This window comes from Botrytis sinoallii (assembly GCF_014898435.1).
Source record: "Botrytis sinoallii strain Bc 23 chromosome Unknown BSIN_007, whole genome shotgun sequence".
Lineage (NCBI taxonomy): Eukaryota > Fungi > Ascomycota > Leotiomycetes > Helotiales > Sclerotiniaceae > Botrytis > Botrytis sinoallii.
In genome coordinates this window covers 1,893,342-1,921,021 of record NW_024066034.1, presented here as the reverse complement: position 1 = coordinate 1,921,021, position 27,680 = coordinate 1,893,342, and the positions used below count along the sequence as shown (strand labels likewise).

Here is a 27,680-nt window from a genome sequence, read left to right as displayed (position 1 = left end):
CAATTTATTTCATTACATCTCACACCCATAAGATATTCCTCCTTTCCCTTTTCAAACAATGACAACCATAATCATCATTACAATTATCACCACTATTCGAACCAGCCATACTTATCTAATCTTAATAAACCCTTTCACTACACCCATCTCACCATTCCGAAATATATCATCTGATCTCCATCTCCATCTCCATCTTTATCCTCTCCTTTCCCTCTCTCCCTTCTTCACCCCAACATCCAACATCCATCATTATCTTAACCCCCTCATCCCCTCATCCTCCATCCTCCATCCTCCAACTTCCAACTCCAAACATCCCATTCACTACCACCTTCCCTTCCCCCCCTTTCCTCTTCTCCCTCCCCCCTTCCTATCCCAAAACCATCCCCTCCAAGAAAAATCAAATACCCCTTTCAAAAACACACTCCCTCCAACCTTCCAACCATTCAAATCACACTCCCCACTCTCCTCCACCCCTTCCTTTTCCCCATCCATCATCATCATCATCACCCCCAGTCTACCCAATCTACCCACCCACCTACCCCTCCCTCCACCTCACCACCCCCTCTCTCCACCTCACCACCCCCTCTCAAAACCCAACATCCAACATCTTCCCAAACACATAATCTACCAACCCTTCTTTCATATTCCATATTCCACCCAATCTAAAAGTTTCCAGACAATACCTATCAATCAATCTATTCATCCATCCATCCATCATAAATCTTCCATTCTAATCAATTCCTCAGACCTCAGACCTCAGAACCAGAACCAGAACCAGAATTAGACTTCACATACCTACCTACCTACCTACCTACCCACCTAAACCAATCCCCAACCTTAATACCCAACCTCAATACCCCCCACAGAAACAACAAAACCAACATAGCACCCACCTCCTCCTATTCCTATCCACCCTATCATAATCCATATACATCGCTTACGGAGTAAAGTTCCAAAAGCTCGGACTACAAAACATATCCACTACATTACCGAGACACTAGCGCAAGCACCAATACAAGCGCAAGCGCGCTCACACAATCCCTGTCCCAACTCCAATCACAGCCCGGTACTTGGGCCGGGTATCGTATCACGTGCCGGAAATCCTCGGATAGAATATGAGATGAGAGGGGGTTTGTTAGAGATTCTAGGTATATACTAGGTACCTAGGTATAGGTACCTATAGAGTGTATTCTACCGAGCTATTTATCTATCTACCTACCTATCTATCTATCTACCTACCTTCTACCTTCCACCCTCTTTATCTCCTTTCTCCTTCCTTCTTTCCTTTTCTTCCTTCTTCCCTCTTATTCTATCAACATACCCTCTTCAAAATTACTCTTTTTTATTATCTTTATACTATCCATCTTTCCATCTCCCCCATCTCTACCCGCCACATCTCTACCCTCCCCATCTCCCCATCTCTGCCCTCTATCCTTCTTTTATTTCATCCCTCCCCCATCTTCTCCCTCTCCCTCTCCCTCCCTCCCTTATCTCTCATTCCCACCCCTTTCAACACTATATACCCTATCTTCATCAATCCCTCATCCCAATCCCTCACTCCCAACCCCCCATTCCAGAATAATTCAATCTTCAATCTTCATACTTCTCCAATTTTACATCCTCACATCATTTTACCTCATAACACCTTCTCTACCCGCTTTTTTCCTATCCTTTCCAAATATCATTCCAATTGTTCATCTATATCATCCTATTATATGTTCTCAAAACGACCAAACGTCACCTATTTTACCTAGGTACTCATACCCAAACATTACCCCATTTAAACTCACCCACTCAACTATCATCCCAAATCTCAAATTCCCAGACTCCCAATACCAACCAATCAAACAATTAAACTCCCCTTACCTTACACATTCATTCTCAAACGACAAAACAATAAAATCTTCATAATCTTCATAATGAACAACATTGTATTGATATCGTATTTGCATGCTTGCAACGCTAAAACTACTTTTCACAACTATTTCTTCTATTTTCAACCCCACATGTCCTTCAGACAAATTTAAGTCTTAACATCTGGCTCGGTTCTACCGATATACTCCTTAAACTTCAACAACTCCACAGCGAAGTCTACATTATCCTTCAAGAATACTTGAGCATCTTGACCATAGGTACTCTTATCATCTGTATGTTTCTCAATGTACAATCTGATAGTAGCACCCGAAGAACCGGTACCACTGAGACGAACAACGATTCGGGATCCATCAGAGAATTTAACGTAAAGACCTTGGTTGGGAGAAACGCTGCCATCGAGATCAGTGTAGGAGAAGTCACCAGCGTCAGAAACTGTACGGTCTGTGAGGTAATATGTGAGCTACTTTGTCATGACATCAAAAAACTGACAGAAAAAACTTACCACCAATCTTACTACCAATGAATGAAGAATCCTCAATCTTGGCATTCAAATCCTTAACAACCTTTGCAGCACCCTCACTGCTAACATCCTCATAATCGTATCTAGTGAAGAAGGTACGTCCATAGATAGTCCAGAAATCATGTTGAATCTTGGCAATACTTGGAGTAACGCTTGGATCCTTCTCACCAATAGCGGCGATAATGTTCAACCAAGCAACGACAGCCCAAAGACCATCCTTCTCACGGATATGGTTTGATCCAGTACCGAAAGATTCCTCACCACAGATGGAAAGTTTATCGGCATCGAACAAAGCACAGAAAAATTTCCATCCGGTAGGAACCTCATAGCAGTTAAGACCTTGTGCTTTAGCAACAAGATCAACAGCTCCAGATGTTGGCATACTGCGGGCAAGACCATAGACACCTTGTTTCTTGAAGTATGGGATAGATTGTGCATAGTGAGCAATGATTGCAAGACTGTCACCAGGGGAGACGAATGCATTAGCACCGTAAATCATGTTACGATCTCCATCTCCATCACTTGCAGCACCAAAGTGGATCTTTCCCTTGTCAACAGCCTCAACAAGTGAGTGAGCGTAGGTCAAGTTAGGATCTGGGTGGCCTCCATTGAAATCTGGTGAAGGAATACAGTTTTGTGTGCTGGAGCTTGGAAGACCTAATTCAGTCTCAAAGATAGCCTTTCCATAAGGACCAGTGACACCAGAGAGGGCATCGAAGAGAACCTTGAAATCGGTGTGCGTTTCGAAGAATTTCTTAATGAGAGGGAAATCAAAGATGTCCTTCAACATCTCAACATAATCGGCACACGAATCGATAATCTCAACCTCCAATGAACCATATGTTTTTGTACCAATTGTAGCAATGTCGACCTCTGGGATATCGGCAATCTTGTATTCGGTAAGAGTTTTCGAAGCTTCAAAGATCTTGTTTGTAACTGATTCTGGAGCCGGTCCACCATTTGCGAGGTTGTATTTGATACCGAAATCATTCTTTGGACCTAATCACCAATCAAAATATTAGCCATGATCTCTCTTTTCACTTTACATCATCACTCGGATCCATTCGACCTCACGATCCCAACCCCCAAAATGAAGAAAAAGACTAAAACATACCTCCAGCATTGTGACTAGCAGTCAACAAGATACCACCAGTCGCCTTTCGCTTTCTGATAACATGCGATGCAGCGGGGGTACTCAAGATACCATTTTGACCAATCAACAACTTCTTCACACCGTATGCGGCACCGATCTTTGCAATCAATTGCACAACCTCCGGGTTCCAGTATCGTCCATCACCACCAATCACGAGGAAACTGTCCTTGACACCTTCGGGGATGGAGAGGAGGATAGAGGTAACGAAGGACTCGCTGTAGTGTTCTTGTTGAAAAACAACGACCTTTTTACGGAGACCAGAACTGTGTAATCGAGATATTAGCAAACTGGACTGGATTGAAATCAAGTAAAATGAACTTTGATATTCGGTTTTTGTATAATCTTCAGTGGTAACCAATATTCCCGTCCATCTCGACCAAGTGGAACATTCAATCCGACAGAAGAGAGAAGAGGAGAGGTGGGGTGGGGTTCAAGCTCCCCCAAACAAGTAACTTACGTTCCTGGCTTCTGATCGGTAAAAGGTTTCAAAGAAACAGTCTTGACACTCATGATTTCTGATGCGATGTAATTCGACGTAAAGGATGAGGTTGAGAAAGAAGAGTACAGGTATGTTATGAGAATTAAAAAGGGGGCAAGGAGTTTTTGATGCCAACAAGACAAGCTCAACCAGCGGTGTTGATATTAGCTCCTGGGTGGAGAAGTTCGTTTGGTGGGGCATTCGTTGAGAGGAACTTGCCTTGCACAATGTGTACGATACTGGGTATGGATGTCCTGGGTAGGGATGCATACCTGGTATGAATGGATTTGATGACTCCACTCTTCGTGATGGGATGAGGGGTGAAGATCTCAGATGATGGATGGATGGATTACCTCATCCATACTCTTAATAGCTGGCTATAGGAACTACGTATTTTTTGATATTGCCATATATACATATTTGATATTAGGCTATTCTATCTAATTCCTGACGTCGTCAAAATCCGGATTTATCATGATTTTATAATTCTTTAATACGAGAAGCTACGATAGAAAGGTGAGGGAATGATTTATCAGATATTATGTAACCTTAATTACTAATAAATATATTTTGGTGCACCTAGTAGTTATAAATCCCATCCAGTGTCCACCATAAATATCAAAAGGGTCGTAGCAAGTATCTAATATGCTTATCCAGATTTGAAATAGCTTTCAGCCTCATCTCATAAACTATCAGACGGCCCTTTAAGCTTAGGTAGTCGAACTTAATCTCCTTCCGGTTTAGATTATATAAGATTGAAAATGTACTATTACACCATACAGATTCGAATATTCTCATCCAAATCCAACAACCATATAATCTCGACGTCTCTCAAGCGTCCATGACAAATCCATATATGTATGCCACTGTCCCCATCGAAGATTATCGGGTGGTTTTCTACATAAGGTTGCCGTTGCAGGTGGTATGTAACCAGTTCCTTTCAATGCGCATGGATAATTCCTAGCGTGACGCCATCATGCGATAAGACGGGAGCACCATGAAGAAAAATTTGGTAGTATTGTCTGTCTACTTAAGTACACTCGTATTATTGATGTTGGCGATCAATTAACCAGCTTCAACAATTTTCCTGCCATCCTCATAACGTAGCAATGCAGCCCTCCATTCTCTTCATTGGAAGTATCAATCTGCACAAACATACTCACAACAAAGTATCAACATGATCATCCCACTCATCAATGCCACGAAAGCATCTGTTCATGTTCATGCCTAACGAAATCAGAAATTCCGCATATGAAAACTAATTCTACCAAGCCCTCACTTCGAAACCGGTACTTGTTGAAAAACTCTCTCCTTCCAATATCTTGCCTCCTCAATACTCTCCAGAATATCTTCTCTCCCTCGATGTTTTCCCTGTTTCTTTGGTTGATCCACCAAGACTCTTAAATCGCACCAACGCTTGGCAGCTTCTTTGATACTACTCACGTCCAAGATTCGATAATGTAGATGCTTGATGATTTGTTTGTAAGGTCCTTTGCTCAAGAATGCTTTATCGGCATGAACACTATTTCCAGCGAGTAATGCGCGACGGGGTTCGGGAACCCATGATTTGATGTATTTGAGGAGAGACTCGGCAGCTTCGGTGGGAGTGGTGGTGGAGGAGAGAACTTCAGAGGTCAAGCCAGTGGAGGCGTGGGTTGTGGTACACCATTCATCCTATAGGTTTAGAGATTGTAAGTATGGATTTGAGACCTTTGATGAATGAATATGAAAATATTTAGAAAGGAGAAGAGAGGTACAAACCATTTTATCCATCGTCTCTTGCTCCTGATGAATCACAGCATTCCACCCCTTCTCGTCCATCACCTCCAAATTTCCATTCGTAATTACACACGAGATTTCAATAATGACATCGTTTTCAACATCCAGTCCTGTCATCTATAATATGTCATTGTTAGCTTGCAAGCCTGTGGATATTATATCCCTCAAATTCTAATCCAACGCGTACATTGGAGTCGATATCTAATCTGATAAACAGATAAACAATAGAGGGGTAATAGTAAAGAAATAACATACCTCACAATCAATCCAAACCAATGGATGACTGGTGCTTACTTCCTCCATCTTATGAATAGGTACTCACTTGTATTCCTTATCAGAATCCGAATCCGAATCCAAACTCAATGATCAAGAATCACAAAGATACAGAGTACTCGAAGTGAATGTAGACAATGATATCAATCCAATCGTATAAAAATCAAAAGATAGGTATAACCTATTAATCACCTCACAAAATAAATCCAAAATTCTCACATCGTACCTGCTCTAATCTCATCCCATGGTGAAAATCCTTATAGGTAACCCCGCTATAAACCGCCTAATTGTATTGATAGGACGAATAAATATATTATTGATTGTTTAAGTATTACATACAGCAGTAGCACATCCATACCCTCCAGGTCCTCAATTCTAGATGTGCAACACAATTTTTCGAGGTCATGTGAGCTTACTCATCTAAGCGTGTCGGAGTGTTAGAGTTTGAGCCGAAGTCTATCCGAGATTTCACAATATTTCTGATGTGATATTTTGCTCAATTCGATTTGCTAGGTGGGAGATTCATCACTTTGTGTTTAAAAGTTCAACCCGGCTGGCGAGTGATACGCAGATGTGTTTTTTGGTATCAAATACTAGGTAGATAAGTTGACACTAACTAGGTACCTAGGTAATCAGATACTCGACATTCGAATAAGCTCATGTAAATCACACGAGAAACCTCATCTACCTAGGTACTCAATCTAATTCGCTTGAAGCACCTTTGAACTAGATAGATATCTGATATCACCCCGAGTTGATCTGGAACGAGAAGCTTAGGCATACCTAGAGACAATGAGTCCCGTGAATCATGATCCAAACCAATGCTGCTAGCTCCTACAATTCAATATCACATCTCAAAGCTCTTCATCTCATCTCTTGTTTCCTGTTTCTCAACTCTCCTTGCAAAATAGAATAATATCACTCCCTCTTATAGTCTTATCAGGTGTATGCGAATCACCATACAGTATTGACAGTATTCTTCGAGCGAGAATATTACGACGGTTGAGGACGTTACCCTACGCTATGGATAAAGTGTCGAATCACATGTCTTCGGAGCACGGACCATTAAGGGGAGTACATATCGCCGTCTTCTCTACGCATTCAGCTAGATTTACCTTTATCAATGCATTTACCTTTATCAATGCATTTACCACCGATCACAGTCATCTACATATCGTGCATCTATCTTATTTCGAGCATTCAAGATGTCAACCGACTCGGGATCATCTAACGCACCCCAGTTCCCGACGTTCTCCATCACCAAAAATCTTCGAATGCCACCCGAGGACAAAGCACTGTATGAGCGTGTTGCCTTGTTGACAGACCCCACATCAATCACTCGCGCAGAGAAGAATCAGTTAGATGGGCTTCCACCGCCAGATGAAGAAGACAGACTTTGTGTGGAAAAGGTTGGCTTAACTATGGCGGAGTTGAAGGATAAAGTGGCAGTCAGCCACGTTACCCTTACTCAGGAAGAGGCCGATATCATCTTATTTGGCGTTACGTTGGAGCCAGGTAATCTAGCCAGTGGGAAAAGATATCTCTTGTCGTCTATGGACCTTATGGATGAAGAACGTCAGCTTGTCGAAAAAGTACAAATCTCCTTGGGTAATCCTTATGACAATGCGATTAACCGCCTTGCCAGCAAACGATGGGATGAACTAAGACAGCTCAATCAGCCAGTTAGGGAACGAAGGCGTGAGCAGAAAGCACAGGAAATGCGTGCCGCCTTCGCCGCGCAAAGAGAAGCTGGTCGGCCGAAATGGGTACAGGAAATGCTTGCCGCAAAGCTAGCTCATTGGGGGTTTGTTATATTTCGGACAGATTATCATGAAGGGATAGATAAAAAATGGCATGTCTTCAAAGGCATTTATAGAATGACCGCAGCTACTGTCCTACGTGACTGTTGGAGTAAAGCAAACACCCTAGTCACGACACAGAAATCTCTTCTTGTTTCTGATTCAGAACTAGATGGCGCGAGCCTAGATACCCTACGACAACGATTCAAGAGAATGAGGGTAAATGGAAAAATACCTAGCGGGAGAGCAACGGATTGCTTTTTAGTGGTAGATGAAGCGGCTCTTGACCACGATGTGATATCCACGAAGACTCTTTACAAACCTAAAAGTCCTGGGGAAGCGGATCCCTGGGATACTACACTGTCTTTACGAGCTGTTGATCCAGATTACAAAGACACAGATGCACTCGATTTCGAAGGCTATATCAGGATTCCTCTTCCTAAGGTCTTCGACTGGTTGTACTACTGCTTCATGTCCAAAAGCGAGGATTGGAAATTGCGATATGTGAACACCAAGGGAGGTCCCGCAGAGGTGATGGTTTGTACTCCTTCCACATCTCACACTTTTTACATTTTTAGAAAGCATTCTACTGTTGTGGTATGAAATGTGCTAATAGCGATATCTAGGACCCTGACGCGCCATATCCAGCCTATCGCTCAGGTATGAAATCGCCTTTACCATGAATGATTGTTTTAATCGAATGATATATTTCCATATTTGCAGTCTAAAACTGTGAAGACACAATATAAGAAATGAGTTTCTGCTCATGTTTTTCTTATTTGTCATCATGCAAGATTATTCGAGTCCCCGTAACGACTTGGCCATGAAGGTCTGCGTGGCCGCGAGTCATTCTTGAGATTACATCAGAAGATAACCAAGTTATAATTCTAGTAAAAATTTGGATTTATTTCGATTAAATGACCATTGCAAAGTGTAAAGAGCCGTTGTTGGTATGATGTACGAGCTGGTGCAATGTTCAACATATTAGGGCAAAGATTTTTTTTTATCTCGGCGGATATAACCGCATGAATTATTTTCGGAAAGATGGCCATTACAACTCCCTTCACCACAATCTATACTCATCGCGAGGTGATATTCCAATACACCCGGCTCAAAGGTCACGTACAAGTTTTCAAGAACCACACTCACCGAAGGCCGTTTGGCAACCCGATCCAACGTCGCAATATGTATTACTGCTACCGCAGAATCCATATTGACTACAGCAATTTCCAAAGGTCGACCCAGCACATGTCCAATTATTATAATCGCTACCACATCCGCCATTAGAAGATACAATTTGGGTTGGTGCAGCGGCTGCTGTAGTAGTAGTAATCGTAGAACTGGTGGAGCAAATACCAAACGCTGGCTGGCATCCTACACCGCAAAAGTCGGAAGTGTTACCGCAATATCCACTTTCACTGCAGCAGTTTGGAGACTCGCAGGTATATCCTATAATGGCAGAGATTAGCAACAGCTTCCAGTAACGATCATGGGTGTGTGAAGCATCTCCTAGAATATTCTAGAGAAGGAAAAAACTTTTACGTAGTTCACTTACCACTATCACCACCGCATGAGCCGTCAGGTGAGAGAGTGACGGTTGGCAATGCAGTAGTAGTCGTAGCCGTATCGGTCACAGATGAAAATGTCGCAGACGCTACTGTGCAACTACCAAATCGCGACTGATACCCCACGCCACAGAAGTCGCTCGTCGAACCACAGTTTCCATATTCCGAGCAGCAATCTCCAAATGCACTACCTTCACATGTATAGTTTGTATTATCGGCACCGCACAGACCATTGGGTGAGATGCTGGAGGTACCATCTGACCCTGTAGTGGTTCCTGCGACGCAGTAACGATAGCCGGGAAGAAATACGCATGAAGTTATGTTGCTTGCATCATACGTGAGGGACGGATTCCATGCGACGACATCTGATATTGTAACTAGCCACAGAATGAAGAATTGTCAGTAAAATGGACTTTTCTATCCAGCGAGAAGAATCAATAATATGGAGAAATGTGTTAGAGAATTCTACAGAAAAAGGATAAAAAACTCACTATCATAAAAATGGGCAATGGCCCCACATGAGTTGATATTGGACTTGCTCTGATAGTACTCTGCGTATTGCGAACAGGATCCTGAAGTGCCGGGGGCAAGTGGAAGGTCGGCAAGGGATGTATGATTAGTCAACAAAGCAGTCGTAGTCACCGTGCCCACTGCTGGCCAAGTAAATGGCGTAGTGGTAGGGTATGTGGTGACGAAGCAGCTGGCGGGGGCATCGAGTTGTGAACATGGATTCTTCGTTGTTGATGTACCCCTGTGATTAGAGTATGTGATCAGCGAATAGAAAGCAGAATAATTCGCTTCCAAAGCAAGCAGCTGGAAGAATTCAACAGAGCCTGGACATTTGACTGGTAGAGTGCTTACCCGTATTCAAGATACGTCGCGATATTTCCTACTGCCTCGACACAGTAGTAGGTGTCAGTCCAGAGATTTCCACATGTACTATTTACCATGGGATTCAGGAAGTAGAAGTCGGTCAGGGAAATGCCCTTGGCAATGGATATACTCGCGCAGTCGTCTCCATCTAGCACTAGATAATATTCTCCGCCTAAAAAAGAATGATTGTCAGTCGCTTTACTCGAATCTTTCACAAGGCGGAATATGAAGCTTACATTCTGTCGTTGTGTTTGGTGCTAGGTTTGTCGGAACCGATCTATACATTTTCAAGAAAGTCAGTGGTAGTTATACTCATAGTCAGAATACTTTTGGGGGTAGCTAGGCTTACGCTATGGGCGTTGTGACGCTTGCACTTCCTGTCGAAGCAGCAGTTGATACTCCAGGGTAACTATGCACGGATGAAAGTCATTATATTAAAACATGACATCAAGCGAAACTGCACTGAATAGGAAATCATTCTCTTGCCTGACGCAAATATGGTAGCCTTCTAATTGATTCAGATTTGAACATCCTTTGTTGATGTTGGGATTCCAAGAAATTAGCTGTGTGCTGGAGAACGTCACATTGTGGTTTTGGACAATTTCGTAGCAAGTGTCGTTTGCTGCCACTGTGTAAAGCTCGCAGCTTTGTGGGATGCATAAACTTGTCCCTGGATCTGGAATCTCTGAGCAGTATCCTGGAAGATTGTTCGCTTGCATCAGATAGAATGTCGCCACCTGCTGGGACTCGCTGATGGAACTACAAGTGTCATCTTCTTGAATCGTGTACATTGATACACATGCATATGCGGCTGTAGTGGTCGAAGGATTTGCAGTCGATGAGACAGTAGCTGTGACATCTAGAGAATATGGACTTGGGGATGCGACTGGATATTTCGTCACTCCGCAGCTGTCGAGTGGTTAGTGAGTGAGACTTTTTTTTTTTGTGTGTATTCGTGATTGCATATCTGAACTAACTTACGAAGACGTTAGTGATGAATACATGCGAGCGGAGTCATCATCCCATCCAAGTGGTGAATCTAGCTGGCTCTGCTGAATAAGAAAATTGCAATCGGAGCAGACCTCAGTGGAGGTCGTGCTTTCAGTATCATTATTCCATGCAAAAAAGTCCGGATAGCAGTATCCATTTGTGGTTCTATGGGCAAGGAGATCAGTCAAAAACTAACAGAAACACGGGCATACCCACGGATCCTGTATACATGTGTAATTGTATGTGAATAAGAGAATATCAGTAGTGAGAGTTGGAGGATATGTCTCTCCTGCGGTGACCACTAAATCGGAACTGCTGCATTCCAACAGTTGCTGAGCTCGCAAAGTTTCAAGAGCTCCCAGACAGGCGTCAGTGCAAATGCTAGAAAGGTCGTCCACTGTGGGAAATAGCTTTCCCAGTGCGACTTCATACAGCGTTATGTTACATGCGATGTCCTCACTAAAAGTAGCACTATGTTGTGAAAATTATTTAGCATTGTCTTCCACAAGTTTTCGATATGAGCAACGTACTTGCAAGCTGTAGAGAAATTTCCCGGAGCCTCAATCTGAGGGGCCCCAAGAAGAATTTGAGATTCAACCAATGGTTGCAACAGCAAACCGAAGATCTAGTTTGAACGTCAGATACAGGATTTCAGTGGCGACAGAGGTGCGTGATCATGGGAATATTGAATACACTGACCAAAGAACATTGAAGGCGAGACATGTCGAAAAATTATCTTAACATGCAATGGCCAAAAGATGTGCATCTGTCGATGACTTAGACTTTTAAGACCCCTAGGAAAGTGGATCCCACACTTGAAACCTGGACGCTTCGGGTTGTCGGGAAAAAATGAGATCCGGAGAACACGATCACAATTGGCTTAGTGCTCGCTTATAGTAGTCTGTGCCGCATCTGGACATCAGGGGTTGTGGCAATCACCAACTGCAACATCAAAATAAATTGGGTACAGTAAGTGCCAACTGCTATCAGCCGAAACGTATTTTCACACCAAAACTCACTATTTATAATCCTAGATCTTCTTCTTATTATGAATATAATATAACTTTTTTTTGTATTTATTGATTTATTTTTAATTAAAATTTAATAAAAATAAGATTAATTATTTTTTTGATTTTTTTTGATTATGTTATATGGATTGAAAGTTGGTATATTTTCAAAATGATTAGATTTACTAGTAAAATAAGCGAAAATCAAGCAACTTTTTTAATAATTTAATTCAATACTATAAATTTCCATAATATAAATTTCTGAAAATATTAAAATATCAAAAATATTAATCATTACTATAAAAAACTCTATAGAAATAAATTTTGAAATAATTCGATTTATAATTCATAAAGATTTTTGATTTTAAAAATATAGCAAAATGTCGATTTTTGGTGTGAAAATGAATTTCGGCTGATAGCAGTTGACTAGTACTGTAAGTTAGCCGCCGATTTTCCGACAAATGAGATAGTTATACCTCTCGGGAAAATATATATGCTCCACAATTCCACCTTGTTGATAATTTTACTGTGAAGGAACCTGCATTTGGGATTTTCCTCTTTCAACTTAAAAACATCAATCTATCTGGGGTACCTGTAATCTCGGCCGATAACATCTACATCACATGTATGTAGCAATTTAAGAGCAAATTTCTCTTCGCAAAATGATACGATTGTAGGACAGCACGATAGGTGACTTTACTGGTAATGTAGTAACTCATCTCCGAGTCTCACAGTATACATGGGGCTCTTTCCACTTCCGAGGGCTAGATCCATATATTGCATCGGATCGGCAGTTGAATCTCAATATCTTGACTATGGGAGATTGCAGCCAGAAGATAAATTGAGTTTGAAGTCCATGTACCAAGTGATCAACATGCTGCTTTTCTATATCTATTCCATTTTGGTGTGACATTCGGAAGGCTCCTCTCTTACTTCATCAGTGGTTTTCATTCATTACTCTACCTTCTTTCTCACTATGGCAGAGCAGTTGCGGCTGCTACGCTCAAAAAAACGCTCTTTTAGCTCTTTTCTTTTTAGTTATCACCATCACTCTTTCCGGGCCGTACATAGGACATGGTTTTCAGGTTTTAAGGACCAAGGAGTCATTACCCACGCAAGCCGAATTGTCTTCAACATTTCGTAACACGGGATTCAAGCGTGACGATGATGAATACGTTTGTTCTGCAGTAAGTTTTGACAAGCTACGATGGTTGGCAATTGTCCGCTAACTCATGTGATAGGACAAGCCATGTGCAAATGGTGCATGCTGGTGATTTCCCCCATTTTCTCCCAATAGATTACATTGTGAGAAGTGTATTAATTTCTCTTAGTGGTTCCTACGAGGGAACAACAGTAGGAGTATGCGGATATGGTATTGATTCAGTCTCCCATTATAAGCTATTACTAAATTGATGCAGGCTCTACCTATTGCGGAGATGATTGTACATCTAATTGCAATGCCACAGCACCATGTGAGAAATGTCACTGATGCTACCTTGATCAATCTAACATCTTGCAGGCGGAAAAGATGCACTTTTTGGAAACACTCTTTGTCCTTTTGAATGTTTGTTGTTCGCAATATGGCTTTTGCGGCACTGGAGAGCTCTTTTGTTCCGACGGTTGCCAAACAATTGCGTGTTAGATCCTGTTCCTCCTTCTAGTGGAAACAAGAAGGGGGTTCTAAACAGAGTGATTGGATACTATGAAGGATGGTAAGACAATCTTTTCGGACGAGGCACTTCTCGTTTTTAACGAGATGATAGGTCAAACTCACGCAGTTGCTATGCCTTCCCTCCTAGTGCTATTCCGACTTCGGGTCTCACGCATGTGAACTTTACCTTCGCCTACATTGATCCCGACACATTTCAAATTACTACCATGGAGTCTGATATGCCAACTTCTCTGTTCGTTGGAACTGCAGATATCAAGTCACTCACTTCTGGCCTGCCAGATGTTGAAATCTTCATCTCCATTGGTGGCTGGTCATTCTCAGACGACTTAACTACGACACAGCCCATTATTTTCCAATATTGCATCGAGCGCACCGAACCGAAAGAAGTTTGCCAGTAATCTTGTTAACTTTTTGAAAGAATATGGCTTGACGGAGGTAAGTGATTCATTTCGGCTTGAATTTTACACCCTGAAAAATCACGCTCATTATGAAACGGCGCTTCCATGGTGATGATCTCGGCATTATCAAAAGCTTTTTGGAAATTTGTCAGATTTTGAAATACCAGGACTGACTCACATTACTCCAGTCGACTTCGATTGGGAATACCCCGGTGCTCCCGACAGAGGCGGCAAAAGTAGAGGATACGGAAAATTATGTTCTTCTATTGGAAGCTGTGCGTGAAGCTTTTGATAATTCTGATGGCTCATACGGAATCAGCTTCACGGCACAAGCTCATACTGGTATCTACAATGGTTTGATCTACCAGGAATGATATTATATGCCGATTGGATCAACTTAATGAGTAAGACTTTCTTTCGATGGTATCTTAAAATCTTACAGATTATGACTGACGCAGAATCAGCATATGACTTGCATGGAACTTGGGATTCGACCGATCCTATCGGAAGTATAGTACAAGCCCACACAAACCTCACCGAAATCAAAGAATCAGTCGAGCTTCTTTGGCGAGTTAGTATTCCTCCAGAGAAGGTTGTCCTAGGTCTCGGTTTCTATGGACGTTCATTCCAACTGTCGGACACGTCTTGTGGATCTCCAGGATGTGCATTCTCCGGTGCTGCTGAAGCAGGAACATGCACTAAGAGTGCAGGAACGCTTGCATACTTTGAGATCATGGATATTATAGATAAACAGACCCCCGAGGTTACTTGGGATAAGACCGATGCTGTAAAGTATTTCCAGTATGGTGCCACAAAGAACCAGTGGGTCAGCTATGATGACAGCGATACATTTGCGCAGAAGGTAGAATGGGCCAATAGCGTTGGGTAAGTTTATCTGTTGCCCATCAATCCTTCGCTTGATTGGTATCTAACATTATAATAGACTGGGTGGAGTGATGATCTGGTCTGTTGATCAAGATGATGCTGATTTTGATGCCCTTAAAGGTCTAATCGGCGAAGATATCCTTAAATTATCTAAGCTCGAGACTGCATCTACTTCGGTTGCCGGCAGTTGGGCCAGCCAGAATGGCCAAGATTGTCAGAAAACTGACTGCCCTCAGTGACTCTGAAGTGGGATCCTGGGGAAGTGACTTCGCAATTGCACCCAATGGTGGTGCTTTTACTGATACTTGTGGGAAAAATAAGAAGAAATACATCATCTGCCCTATTGATGCTATGCCTAGTACTTGTCAATGGAGGGGTGGTGAGACAGGTCGTGCATGTCATGGTCAATGCCACACAAACGAAGTCACCCTCTTTCACTCCAAACATGCTACTGTTAATTGTTTATCACCTGGTCAGCAATCTTTCTGTTGCAAATCCAACACTTGGAGCGAGTTGGTTGGCTCTTGTGACTGGGTCTGCGGACGACACCTGTGCTGAGGGAAAAAACATGGGTCGCATGAGAAACACATATGATTATGGGCACGATATTGATTACAGTGGATATCGCACTATCCAACAAGCTTATTGCTGTGATTCTGGCTTTGACGATTGCCATTGGATTGGCAAAGGGAATTGCGATGACAACGAATGTGCCGAGTAAGTTATTTCCAAGTCTAGCCTTCCACGAATGATCCCACTCTGACAAAAAAAGCTATGAGATAGAACTATGCACTGATGATTATGGAAACTCGACGTCGTTATGTGCCAGTGGCTGGAATGGTCGAAGCAAAGTTCTGTGCTGTACACCGCCGAATAGTCTCAACCCGTTCCTACCGGTTCCACTCGCAAATATTGTAAGAGTCTTTGTTTTTCCCCCTTGCCTTTTACGAGACATTGAAAGAAATTTACTCACAGAAACTAACGCAATTCAAGTTTCCCACTTTACCACCCACTACAGATATTCCGGACTTTGAAATCAAGCCCATTCAAAATTCCCCTACATCCTCGGGTTCGGATACAGTCTCCGGGGCATTTGGAAGTAAGCAAATTTCATGTCCACTAATTATCGCTCTAAAAAGACCACTTCCAAGAGCGGTACCAGACTGAGAGCAAAAGAATCGCCGAGAAGTTTTGGTGTTCTATGTCAGACTTAATTTTGAAGAATGGTTCACTAACATCTGACTTTGTAGTGGTTGTGATTGATGGGCCCGCTGATGTAGTAACCAGTCTCTCTAAGAGAGACGATTCGCATATCGAGTTTCTAGATTGTGAGCCCACCGAGAAACGAGATCCCAAGTCAATTTATACAGTACGTTATGTTTGTATGAATGATTCTACCGAATCTAATTCCGACGCGGTCCATCAAGGCGGGGCAGAGGGTACCATTGTCAAGCTTCCTGAGGGTTGTGGTTTTGGAACATATGGTGTCGTTAGAGCTATCAGATTATCGAATAACCTGACAGTTGAGCACGAACTTCGCCAGAGAACTCCGTCGCCCAATCCTCCCGTGTACGAAATGGATATTACCTATGATTACACACTTGTCAAACGGGATTCCGGAACAGTTTATGTTCGAATCGACTATGGTGATACCGTAGGATATTGGAATGATATTGTTTTGGCAGATGCAATCACAAAGAGAGGTATGAACGAATCCGTAAACAAGCGATTCTGGAGTGCCGACGCGGCAGATTGGAAGACTGAGTTCGATGCGATTCGTAATCTCGGTCTGCCCAATGCGTATACGCTGAATCTGGAAGAAGACGATATTTATCAGCTGTTATACTCTGGAGATGTGACGGGTAGCTGTGGTGAGGACGACGGATGGCTTAATATCGAACTAGAGGGCTCCGGCTAGTCATTTTATTTTTCATAGGGGTTTATGATTCCCTAGTGCGACTAAATGCAGAACATGGATATAAAAGTTGTCTCTGCTATTCAGACTACTTGATTAACCCTTCGCATGGTCCAATGTGATCCCCTTCGTTCACTGACACCTTCATAGTTGCGAGTAAACTCAGATGGGGAGTGACCATGGTAGGGACAATTTCCCCTGAGATCAGCTTCGAAGAAACTTATGGATTTTTCGACGTTGACATGGATATGGCAGGCACCATCATACTTGATGGAAAGGCATCAATCAACGTTGGCGGTAGCACAAAGCCAGCATCAGTTTTCGATACTGATATCTCCAATTTCGCATTCAGTGAACCAGGAATTGTTTCCTTTACTCCTAAAATGAACATTTTAGCAAGTATGACAGGGCAGGGAACCATTAATTCGGATTTTAGACTCAGTTTCAGGGCTGGGACCGATGGATATGCTCGAACAAATGCACCTTTATCCTTGGGCGACCTTTCTGGTGATATTGAGAATGTTGTGGGGCCCGAATGTTGGACCGAATTTGCCGGTGGCTCGCCAGTATTCGCAGGCCAGACATTGAACGAGAGAGACTCTAGCTCCAGCGTTACGCTTCTCGGACTGCTCCTCGCAATGCGGACATGGCTAGAAATAGATGTGTACAATATGGGCACTAGTGCCAAAGGGGCTACTGCGGAATTTTTAGTAGATGTGCCACACTATGTCCGCATTGTCAGTGACAGCGATAATACTATCAGTGTTATTGGTGGTGATCAACAGGTTGGAGTTGAGGTTTACTCATCTGGGATCTCGTCAAAGTGGGAGCAAGATGATACCAGTCACCTAGTGGGATCCGTTGGTTCGCCATACGTTTTCACCAATGGTACTTCGAACGATGCACCGTTACGTACTGCCCCTAATTGGGGATCGGGTGCTGTGATTACTGGCGATTTTGTCGGATGTTCTGGTAACAGTTCAACTAAAATAGTCTGTTATCAAACCAGTAACATGTCCGATTTTGACCCGGACTGGCTCATCGACCCAGAAACAGGAGATGTTATTGCAGACGAGAAAAGACGGAGGGGATATACCAATGATTCACTCGTACCAGCTCAGGAAGAACATTTTCTTCTGCCCCGGCCTTATGGGGCTCCAAGGAAATTTACTGTTAAAACACCCACTTCTACCTTTGTAATTGAGTCTCACAGATATCCCAACCAGCGAGGAGGAGCATTTCTTCTGAGTGTCAATCCAGAGGCAGGTTACTATTGGTTGGAAAATCCTGAAGACTGCGAAGACCCATCATTCACCAATGCCGGTGATCCGAACGGAGCCAAGTGGGTGACTGAGCATGTTGTGGAGTTAAGTACGTTCAAAATGCTACTGGAATGGATGATGGGTGGTGAATTCAAAGTTTTTGATGAAAATCCTATGACAACTGATTTTCCACCCGTTGAAGAAGCATTGCTCGGTCCTGAAGGGCCATTTCAACAAGCCTGGGACTCATGGTCATCTACGATTTCCGAAACCACGCCTATGGACGATATTTGGAGGGCTTTTGGCGATGACACTAACCCCAGTGTACTTGTCAATGCCGAAAGTGTCTTTAATGGTATCAAGCTACAGGTCTGGCAGGGGAATAATCCTATGTCGGACAGCACATGGATAACGAGGAATTTTGATGACACAAGTGAAGGTACTGGCTCTCTTGCGGTGCAAAGAGGTATGTCAACTGTTCGAGCTGCTACGGCCATCTTCAACTATCTCAACAGTCAAGTTGTGAATGAAAATATGGCCACCGTGTTAAACAACATTCACGAGATATTCTCTAATTTTGACGACGCCATTAACGAAGATCGCGCCGACGACGACGAGATAAATACCGCTAGACTGTTTAGGGAATTCATTTTCTATGCTCTTTTCAAAAGACTAGAAGGAGTACAACAATGGGCTGAAAGACGCCTACGAGCAATGATCGCAGAGTGGGAGACGGAACTATCTCGACCTACCTCTTCGGCCCGAGCCATAGAAATCAGTAACATCCTCGTACAACTAAGGAGATTATTGAGTACTGTGGAAGATGTTATTCTAATCGACACTTCACGCTTCAACTTTGAAATACCAGATCTCCCGTCTAAGTAATAATTCATTTTGGTTTGATGTTACAACGGCTGGATGTTTGACTTGTGATTTTATGTGGGGTTTTTTCAAAATGTATAATCGAACGCCAAAGCCGGCAAATCATTTTTGACAACCTTGAGTTTACAAAATCAATCACTACTAGGGACAGATGATTCGGGAGTTTGCACTTGATATTATGATTTGTGAGTAATATTGTATGACATAATGTTCGTATAGTATACAAACGCAAAGGGTTCTATCGTCACATCAGTGATACTATACCCACAGCTTAATGTTCATTACTTCTGAACTTTTGACATCTCGAAATCATACAATGAATATTATTTAATGCCAATTTGAAACGCTCTCAGAATATACCGATATGATATTTTTATGTCAAGTTCCTTCCCTTTACCACCTGGATCTATGCGGAACCCAGAGACATATCTATTAGTTATAGTAGGTAGCCATCACTTGCATCATTGAATTCAAAAAAATTAAGCGGCTACAGTAAACACTTTATTGATACTTGCGACAGAATTGAGTGAATAAATTTCAAAAGACTGACTAGCATCCTTATACTAAAGTGCTGTCATAATGTCTACTTTTCATTGCAGCTCGAAGCCTCGAAGATGTATGGTGAATAAGGGGAGATCACGTGCCATAATCCCCATCACACGAATTATTTAGTGAGTATGTCAGGATTGACCGGCTGCAGTGACAAGCCTCATAGATCCTCCAACATAAGTATCTAAGAAGCACCAGCAGTGACATTCATTTCGGCTGTGTCTTTTCTAACGCAATAGCGATATCCCGGGGCAAGCACACACGAACTAGTATTTTTGGCATCCAATGTAAGTGATGGATTCCACGCGATGAAATCATGCACATTGCCTATTCATTCCCCAAACAATTCGTCAGTAGATTAAACATAGACATACAATCTCAACGGGGTGGGATATCAGGAACGAAGTGGAGAAATCCATAAACTCACCATCATAAAAACGCGCAACAAATCCACATATGTTGATCCTATCCGACTTACCCAAACGCTTGTCGTACTTCTCACAAGATCCAGAAGTACCAGGGGCAAGTGGAAGATCCTTCATTGGTGTAAATCCGGGCTTGTAAGCACGAGTTTTCGTGGGTGTACCGACGGCTGGCCATGTGAATGGCGTGGTGGTTGAGTACGTGGTGACGAAACAGCTAGCGGGTGCTTCGTGTTGGAAACAGGGATGCTTGGTTCTGCTTCTTGTTGTGGTGGATGTCGTGATGGAGAGGTATGTGGTTGTGGTTGTGGTTGTGACGGTGATGGTAGAATGTAAAAGAGGACATTGAGGTGAAGATGCCAGGATGGAGTAGAGGTCTGGGAGGAGTATGTAAAACTATGAGAAGTTTTAGTTGCATCTACTGGATTTTTCAATGTATAGTATAACGATTCGTATGGAATTGTATGAAAAAGACACTAGAAATTTAGACTCACCAATATATATAGAAAGCTAATCATGCTGAACAATTTTCTATTTTTTTTGAGGATGTGTTGGATGGACTGGAAATCAAAGGATGTCCATTCCTTAATAAACAAATTACAAAATCCCAGGAATCTGGATAGACCCATCGCACCGGGAAACTTATCCGTAAACAACACGCTGTAGCCTTCGGGGGACATCTCAAATCATGCTTAGACTCGGAGCGAGCAGTTGTAATGGGGCCAGTGCCCGCTTAGAGTTGTCTGTGCCGCATCTTTAATTCAAAGTCCAGGGGTTGAATACCTAGGTAGTTGCCAACTTTTGCTACAAAACCTCAAAAGCGGTATATTATTCTCGAATTGTAAGACGACTACTCACATGGGAACACCTATGAACTGAAATGCAGTAACAAGTTACAGTTATTAGAAGTGTAAAATACTATTCGCTAACAATACTCCTGGTTATTCACTATGCCACCCAAATACCCATCCATTAGACTACTCCAAGCTGCATCCTTTACCAATTGCAGTTCCAATACAGTCCGGTTCCCAACTCCTCAATGCATTCGTAAACCGGCCTGCGGTTTTCTATTTTATTTTCTTCCCTTTACTTTCCCCTCATCTCCATATCCCTCTCATTTCCTTCCTTCTATTCCACCACCACCATCACCAACCTAATACCTCACACCCCTCTTCCCCAACTCCTTCCTCCCCACACCTTCCTCCGGCCAAACCCACCCACGACCCCTCTTCGCCTCTCTCTTCTCCGCCAACTGCGGTTCCGGAATCCAATCATCCTTTGGCAAAATCTTCCTCCTCGTCCCCTCAGCCGGCGCCCCAATCTCCGTCTTCCATGTCATCTGACCAGGCAAAATCTCATCTCTCGCAAGCATATGCAAATACCAAAGCGCCATCAACGCCGTCATATTCTCCAACTTCTCCTCCTCGAAAGAATTCTCCATCTCGGAAAATGCAGAAGTAGAACTGGCATGCGCAGCAAGCTGAATCGTCTGAACCTCCAGATATCCAAAATGCGGCACGGACTCGGATCCGTTGCGTACGACGACAAGTTCGATTTCTGTCATGATAAATCCATAGCGACATCCGTGTTCGCGCATGCATTTGTGTAGATGCGCGAGGCCCCGGAGATATTCCACTTTGCGATGGTTGCCCTCGACGCGCATACCGGTATTCCAGCGATCAAAGGATTTGACTAATCCGACGACGCGACCGAGGCCTCGTCCGTAGATTAGTTGGGAGTTGTCGTCGGTGTAGTTGGAGATAAAAGATGGATCGCCGGATTTTTGTCCCATGACTGTTGATGCACGCATCATGAGATGACGGGTTCCTTGGGAGATGGAAAGTGCGTGGTTGAGTTTTGTAGCGTAGAATTGGGTGTAGATGTTTTGCAATTCGTGTTCATTCTCGGGATTGTTGCAAGCGCGCGATGGTTGTTGGAAAATGCTGGATGGGAGACCGAGGTTCAGTAGATCGCGAAAACCGGGGATGGAGGAAATAGTGGTAGTGTTGAAGGAGGTCCAGGGTCGGATTTGTCGGATATCCCACCAGAAATGCTTAGCGTTTGTGTCTCGGACATGGATGTTGAGTTGACGGACTAGAGCTGGAGCGGGGTTGGGAGAGGTGAGGTAGGTGGCGAGGTTGGATGTTGAATTGTCGGAGATGTGGATGGGGTGAATGTCGTCTATGCTGCTCATTTGAGCAAGGGGAGATGGCTCACGTGCAGGAGTTGGGTATCGTTCATGTGGTTGTGGTGAGTATGATTCCATGACTGACATATTTGGAGATTGTTGGATATAGTTTGGCATTTGACGATAAGTTGGGAATCCATATTTGCCGAGTGTTTGACCATCAAGACTGGAGCTTGAGGAACGTCTGTGTTGCTGACTTTCAACTGATTGAACAGCGTGCATTGGTGAGCAAAGAGTGGACATTGGACGGGTATTCGAGGGGAATATATCAGAGTTAAACACGATTGTCTCGGGATTCGTGTAACTCCTATTATGAGTAGGTTTGAATGCACGGCTAGCAGCATTCTTTTTTGATGTTTTGGTTACTCTCAATCCAGTTGAGGGCGAAGCATTGATTTCCTGATCTTGTGGACGAATCTTAGGTAGGAGAAGTGGGCCATGTTGTCTGATTGGTGATCTAGCCGGAGTAGTCATCTGGGTACTTGAGATGCTGATAGAATCGGATGGAGATGAATCTCGAGAATACATTGACACTTGCGAACCTGATCGAGAGTGGCCAAGTCTGAAAGGAGCACTGATTAAAGGCTCCTCAAATGTGAATTGTGGTGGAGTAGTTGGCTCAAATGAGAACGAAGAATAATCAAATGACATGTCTGCTACCGGACTGCATACATAAAAATGTTAATCAATGTCATTGAGGTATAAATTTATTAGCAATTTCAGGTGCTTGACTTACGCAAAAATATGAGTAGAGTGGTGGTGAGCGGTAGGTGGTCTGTGTCTATGAAGAAAACACTATATTAAAGTTCTGATGAAGGAGCCGGCTCCAGATATTTCGATTGCTTCAAGATCAACTGAAGAATATTAAAAGGTATGGTATGATGATATGACGATGAGCACAGCTCTTCTAAAAAGATTGATGACAGAAGAGATGTCTAATGCGAATGAATGAAGAACGAAAGAAAGAGTATGAGATGAGACTGAATAATTAAAAAAAAAGATGTGAGGTGATAACCACCAGTACTTATCCTCGTTGAAATTGAGTAGAAGGGTAGTATCCAATACCTAGATCACTTCATGGATCGACTTGACGTCCGGACAGGGGTATCAAGAACGAGACCTAAATAATCCGAAACGCGGAGAAATGTAGTTAGACGAGACTGAAAATACACAAAGTGGATATGGTACTGTTTCTTGGTCAAGAAGATGAGGCCATATGGTTCGTTCTTCAGCAGCCGCCGGATAAAATATAGTCTCAATTAGGTTAAGTATGAAGCACTAATGCAATGTAATGCAATGTAAAAATGACTCATTTTTAGACTATTTAACCTGACCCATGAACGCCAAGTTTTTGGACAGTGGATCCGGGGAGATGGTATTTTACATGGGAATTTGATAGTTCTTACTGAGAAATCAAGAAAGAATCCAATCAAAATCGATTATCACAAATCGAATCAGAATGGAGGCGCTGATTGTGAAGTAAGCAAAAAGACGCGTTCGGGTAATTACATTTTAGGATACTATGTACCTGGGTACGTACCATGAACACCAAAACCCGCGATATCGCGTGCAACATCGCGAAATTTCTCCAAGCGCTCGCGTTACCAAAATCAACAAGTCAATATTGCACAACATCAAGTATAGGTAGGGTATAGGTAGTCGTACAAAACCACGGCAAAGGCATTGAACAATAATTTCATTAGGTACCACTACTTGAAGACGTACCTAAGAATAATTTGTCGCCTTATTGGTTGACCAGCGCTTGCTTAATGAAACTTTTTTTAGCTTTTGCGACATACGACTGGCCAAATTGTCGACCCATCAAACTTCGGTGAATCGGAATAGATTTTTTCAATAAGCAATAGTTCAACTCAGTTGTGGAGTACAAATTGAAACTATTCCCAATTTCGATCACACCATTCAAGTACCGCGACCGGCAGACGCTTTTGCTAACAAATTTACACAGCCGACCACCAAGCGCCCGAGTAACATTATGCTTTATTCAAATGAGACTGCTCAAAGTAAAGAAATGTCACGTTAATCCAAAATCGAGTTTGAAGAAATGGAGACTGGCGGTTACGTGTCAGGGTCGTGTTGACGACGTAACCTCTTCTTGAAGATCATTGGTAAAGGAGCACACGCCAATAAGCGAATGATCTCCGAATTATCCCTGCCTTTTCTCTCGACGCGCCGCATACCTGCCTAGGTATGCAGGGTATGGCTGTACATGGGTTGTAGACGAATCAATTGGATCTTGATAGATTGGGTTGAGTTATTGGATGTCGTTCGATTTTTATATCTTGGAATTTTGATGGGAGTGATGCGATGTATCATTCCGAGAATTAGTCAAGATGTTCATCTTGTTTCATGATCTACGTTTCACAGTTTCAGGAAGGAAAACTCTGACTCATTATTGACTGTACAATTCAGAGAAGCAGGATCCATGGAACAGAGATCGGATGGAGAAATCCATTATCCGTATCTGATAAGCACTGGTATCCATGGATGATATCGTCATATCTTTTATCAGACGAAAGATACCCCAAGTCCAGAGGAAGGTAGGAGCTCACTAGAATCCGATGATGACAACCCATAAAACGTAAACGGTATTTGTCAGATTGAAATTCATGCCTTTAAGCTTCGGCCTCAAGAACAGGTCTACCTAAGATTAGCTTTCTTCATACTTCAAATTGAGACGTCTCGTAATTTTCAAGACCAGAGGTTGAGACAGTACGTACTATTCGAAATGCCGTTGTGGGATTTGATATTTCCCATAACTTAATTTGTACGATCAGGTAGTATTTTCTTCTCGGATAGCTCGCCTGAACTATCTAAAAATGGAATTCTGGAGTTCGGAAAGACCTAAAGCGCTTAGACTGCACTAAGGTCCAAGATAGATAGAGCGGGTTCACGATAACGGTCGTAGGATTGATTATCGTTCATTCTCGTACCCTTGAAGGGCTGAACGAGGGAACGAGAACGACAGGTGTCTCGTGGGGTTTTCGTTTGCTTGATTAGGAATGATTGATTGGTTGGCTGTTTCGTTTGACTTCGGGACTTTTATCCGATGATTCAAATTTCAATGGAGAGAGTGGATCACGTGCGTAATCTACAATCGCTTGTATCTTTTCTCCGCTCGGCAACTTTAATTTGTGAGAGAGTCCACTTCATTTTCCTCCGGGCGGCTACGAAATTAAAAATACACTGGGAAACTTATGGGCGGAGACTAATGTGGACACTGTTTATGCGGATCGTTGAAGAACTTTAGTTTAAGTTTTCTATCTTGGGAATATTGATCAAGGATCAAATATTGAACTATCTTTAACTTTTGAGCCCCAAGGTTACATTTTGTAAGCGTGTCTTCCACGTGATCGAATGATTGCGACACAAGTCCGTTTTGTTTTGCGGGTACATGTATCGTCTTCGTTCCTTCCTTCTCTGTATCTCAATCCACAATTTGCCCGTGTCTTTAAATCCTTCCGATTTCTTATCCCGATCATCACTCTTACGTTCCTGGCAGATTGATTGCGAATCTCAGCTGCTCGACGATCACTGCGGATTCGAAAGGCCTCAAACTGGCTGATGCGTTCGGGTGATATGTCTTGAAATGTCCACGAAATTGAGCAGTGTTCGAAACTTGGTCCCTACCGCCGTCCAGAGTTGCAGCGGTTATGTCTATTGCGCTCAGACTTTCGTGTGGTCCGGTAGATGAGGAGGGGAAGACATCGAAGGATTTGATTAGGACTTTTATCCTTATTCTATGCTTTCACTTGTTTATCTATCGATTTCTTGATGTTTAGTACTGAGATTGATCCTTTTACTCTCGTACGACTTTCAGCTGAAATCATGATTGATTAGAACCCGCCATTTTATATTGCTTCAGCCGCAATTCACTAATTTCTCGAAGAGAAAAATATCTTTTTGTTGCATATCTTCGCTATTTATTTCTCCTTTCACTTTTGAATGCAGCTTTGTTGCACATCTCCGCCATTTTTACTCTTTTCAATGTTGGATGCAGTTTCGTTTTATAAATTCGCTTCTTACTTCCATGTGATAAATAGTATTGTTAGCCATGCTGGAGCTTCGCTATTTGTTTCCGATGTCGAGAACACTCCCCAATCTTCCCTTTTGATAATACCCCTCATGTTTTCTCTCCAAAGATTAATTTTGCATACGGGTCCTCTCAGCGAGTGTGTGTTCTGACTCTCGTCGAAATCATATTTGCAACATCGCAGACTTGAGATCAAATCATCCACAATTCTCCAATCACTCGAGCGTGGAATCGACAAATAACGTTACATTAGTCCAAGACTATATGGTACAGTAAGAGTTTTTGTCCTCACCAAGTCGATTTTTACAAAACTCGCATTGTAGTATGCATTGAGTATCTGCTTGATTGAAATATAGCCACTGATTCCTAGGAAATAATAATCTTTCAGTCGTCTCCGTATCCTAACCTCAATGGTATGATCAGTCGATATGCAAGTTGAAACTGGTAGGTGAAGCTATTCTCCAGAACAATCTGCAAATGCTAATTGCACCAGGGCATCTCGAGTTTTCATCATTTTTTATATGGCGACAATATCCGCTTTTGCTCTCTTTTGTCGAGAGAGGTCCTCAAATTGTCGGTGCTTGCTTCAACGCATCACAAGTGACCATTCCTCGACCAGTGTAGGCAATAGTATTCCCCGTATTTCGTATACGGGTTAGTTTAGTGGTACGTATCGAATTTTTTCGAAATATGTACGTATGTGGTATAGAATTCAATACCACTGAAAGTATTCAATATCATTTAGTTATTCAATATTATTAGCAATATACTGAAATACTGGAATCCAATATAAAACATACATTCCTATCCAAATTAGGCTAGAAATAAGGGATTCCTATTCAATTTGAAATAAGGAATGTAGTCTGCGTAGAAAACCCAGTGGGTGGGACCCCACCCACTGGGTAATGGTCCCAATGGGTGGGTAATACACCTCATTGGGTACCCAATGGGTGGGTAGGATTTCTAAAAACCCATCCCATTACCCATGGGTAACCCAAAATACCATGGGTAACCCAAAATACCATGGGTAACCCAAAATACCATGGGTAACCCAAAATACCATGGGTAACCCAATGGGTAATGGGTAATTTAATGGGTAATGAGTAATTTAGTGGGTAATAGATAGTAATTAGGGTTATAAAGT

At 42.7% G+C, this 27,680-nt stretch overlaps 6 protein-coding genes across 6 annotated transcripts; 2 read left to right on the top strand and 4 right to left on the bottom strand.

The window, feature by feature from the left end:
* Positions 1 to 1,813: 1,813 nt before the first annotated feature.
* On the bottom strand, positions 1,814 to 4,201 carry EAF02_004951 (uncharacterized protein). Its single transcript, XM_038900999.1, has 4 exons — positions 4,006 to 4,201; positions 3,510 to 3,811; positions 2,378 to 3,394; positions 1,814 to 2,316 (listed from the first exon to the last, which is right to left on the bottom strand). Exons 1-4 carry the CDS (start codon positions 4,056 to 4,058, stop codon positions 2,024 to 2,026), a joined length of 1,665 nt encoding a protein of 554 aa, XP_038759511.1. The 5' UTR covers positions 4,059 to 4,201; the 3' UTR covers positions 1,814 to 2,023.
* A 1,100-nt stretch (positions 4,202 to 5,301) lies between these two features.
* On the bottom strand, positions 5,302 to 6,108 carry EAF02_004950 (uncharacterized protein; the record flags this gene model as incomplete). The annotated part of the gene is made up of 3 exons (XM_038900998.1): positions 5,302 to 5,700; positions 5,788 to 5,922; positions 6,061 to 6,108. The coding sequence occupies 3 exons, from the start codon at positions 6,106 to 6,108 to the stop codon at positions 5,302 to 5,304; spliced, it is 582 nt and encodes a 193-aa protein (XP_038759510.1).
* Positions 6,109 to 7,283: 1,175 nt separating this feature from the next.
* On the top strand, positions 7,284 to 8,883 carry EAF02_004949 (uncharacterized protein; the record flags this gene model as incomplete). The annotated part of the gene is made up of 2 exons (XM_038900997.1): positions 7,284 to 8,414; positions 8,504 to 8,883. 2 exons carry the CDS (start codon positions 7,284 to 7,286, stop codon positions 8,558 to 8,560), a joined length of 1,188 nt encoding a protein of 395 aa, XP_038759509.1. The 3' UTR covers positions 8,561 to 8,883.
* Positions 8,884 to 9,009: 126 nt separating this feature from the next.
* Positions 9,010 to 12,028, bottom strand: EAF02_004948 (uncharacterized protein; the record flags this gene model as incomplete). Its single annotated transcript, XM_038900996.1, has 11 exons — positions 9,010 to 9,326; positions 9,433 to 9,819; positions 9,934 to 10,193; positions 10,304 to 10,487; positions 10,552 to 10,592; positions 10,665 to 10,724; positions 10,895 to 11,224; positions 11,297 to 11,470; positions 11,522 to 11,776; positions 11,836 to 11,930; positions 12,005 to 12,028. 11 exons carry the CDS (start codon positions 12,026 to 12,028, stop codon positions 9,010 to 9,012), a joined length of 2,127 nt encoding a protein of 708 aa, XP_038759508.1.
* A 946-nt stretch (positions 12,029 to 12,974) lies between these two features.
* On the top strand, positions 12,975 to 19,329 carry EAF02_004947 (uncharacterized protein; the record flags this gene model as incomplete). Its single annotated transcript, XM_038900995.1, has 17 exons — positions 12,975 to 12,985; positions 13,301 to 13,499; positions 13,554 to 13,582; positions 13,644 to 13,671; positions 13,731 to 13,784; positions 13,832 to 13,883; positions 13,955 to 14,024; positions 14,076 to 14,216; positions 14,326 to 14,419; positions 14,571 to 14,736; positions 14,847 to 15,267; positions 15,326 to 15,480; positions 15,627 to 15,984; positions 16,040 to 16,181; positions 16,261 to 16,366; positions 16,518 to 17,138; positions 17,333 to 19,329. 17 exons carry the CDS (start codon positions 12,975 to 12,977, stop codon positions 19,327 to 19,329), a joined length of 4,644 nt encoding a protein of 1,547 aa, XP_038759507.1.
* Positions 19,330 to 21,450: 2,121 nt separating this feature from the next.
* EAF02_004946 (uncharacterized protein) lies at positions 21,451 to 23,136 on the bottom strand (the record flags this gene model as incomplete). Its single annotated transcript, XM_038900994.1, has 1 exon — positions 21,451 to 23,136. One exon carries the CDS (start codon positions 23,134 to 23,136, stop codon positions 21,451 to 21,453), a length of 1,686 nt encoding a protein of 561 aa, XP_038759506.1.
* Between the last annotated feature and the right edge of the window lie 4,544 nt (positions 23,137 to 27,680).

What these genes read in the sequence shown, in the direction of transcription:
- EAF02_004951 (XM_038900999.1), bottom strand. Translation starts at nt 4,058, where the DNA reads ATGAGTGTCAAGACTGTTTCTTTGAAACCTTTTACCGATCAGAAGCCA. An exon ending in ACCGATCAGAAGCCAGGAAC is followed by an intron (nt 3,812 to 4,005) that starts GTAAGTTACTTG and finishes TCGATTACACAG; the next exon opens with TTCTGGTCTCCGTAAAAAGG. An exon ending in TGCTAGTCACAATGCTGGAG is followed by an intron (nt 3,395 to 3,509) that starts GTATGTTTTAGT and finishes ATTGGTGATTAG; the next exon opens with GTCCAAAGAATGATTTCGGT.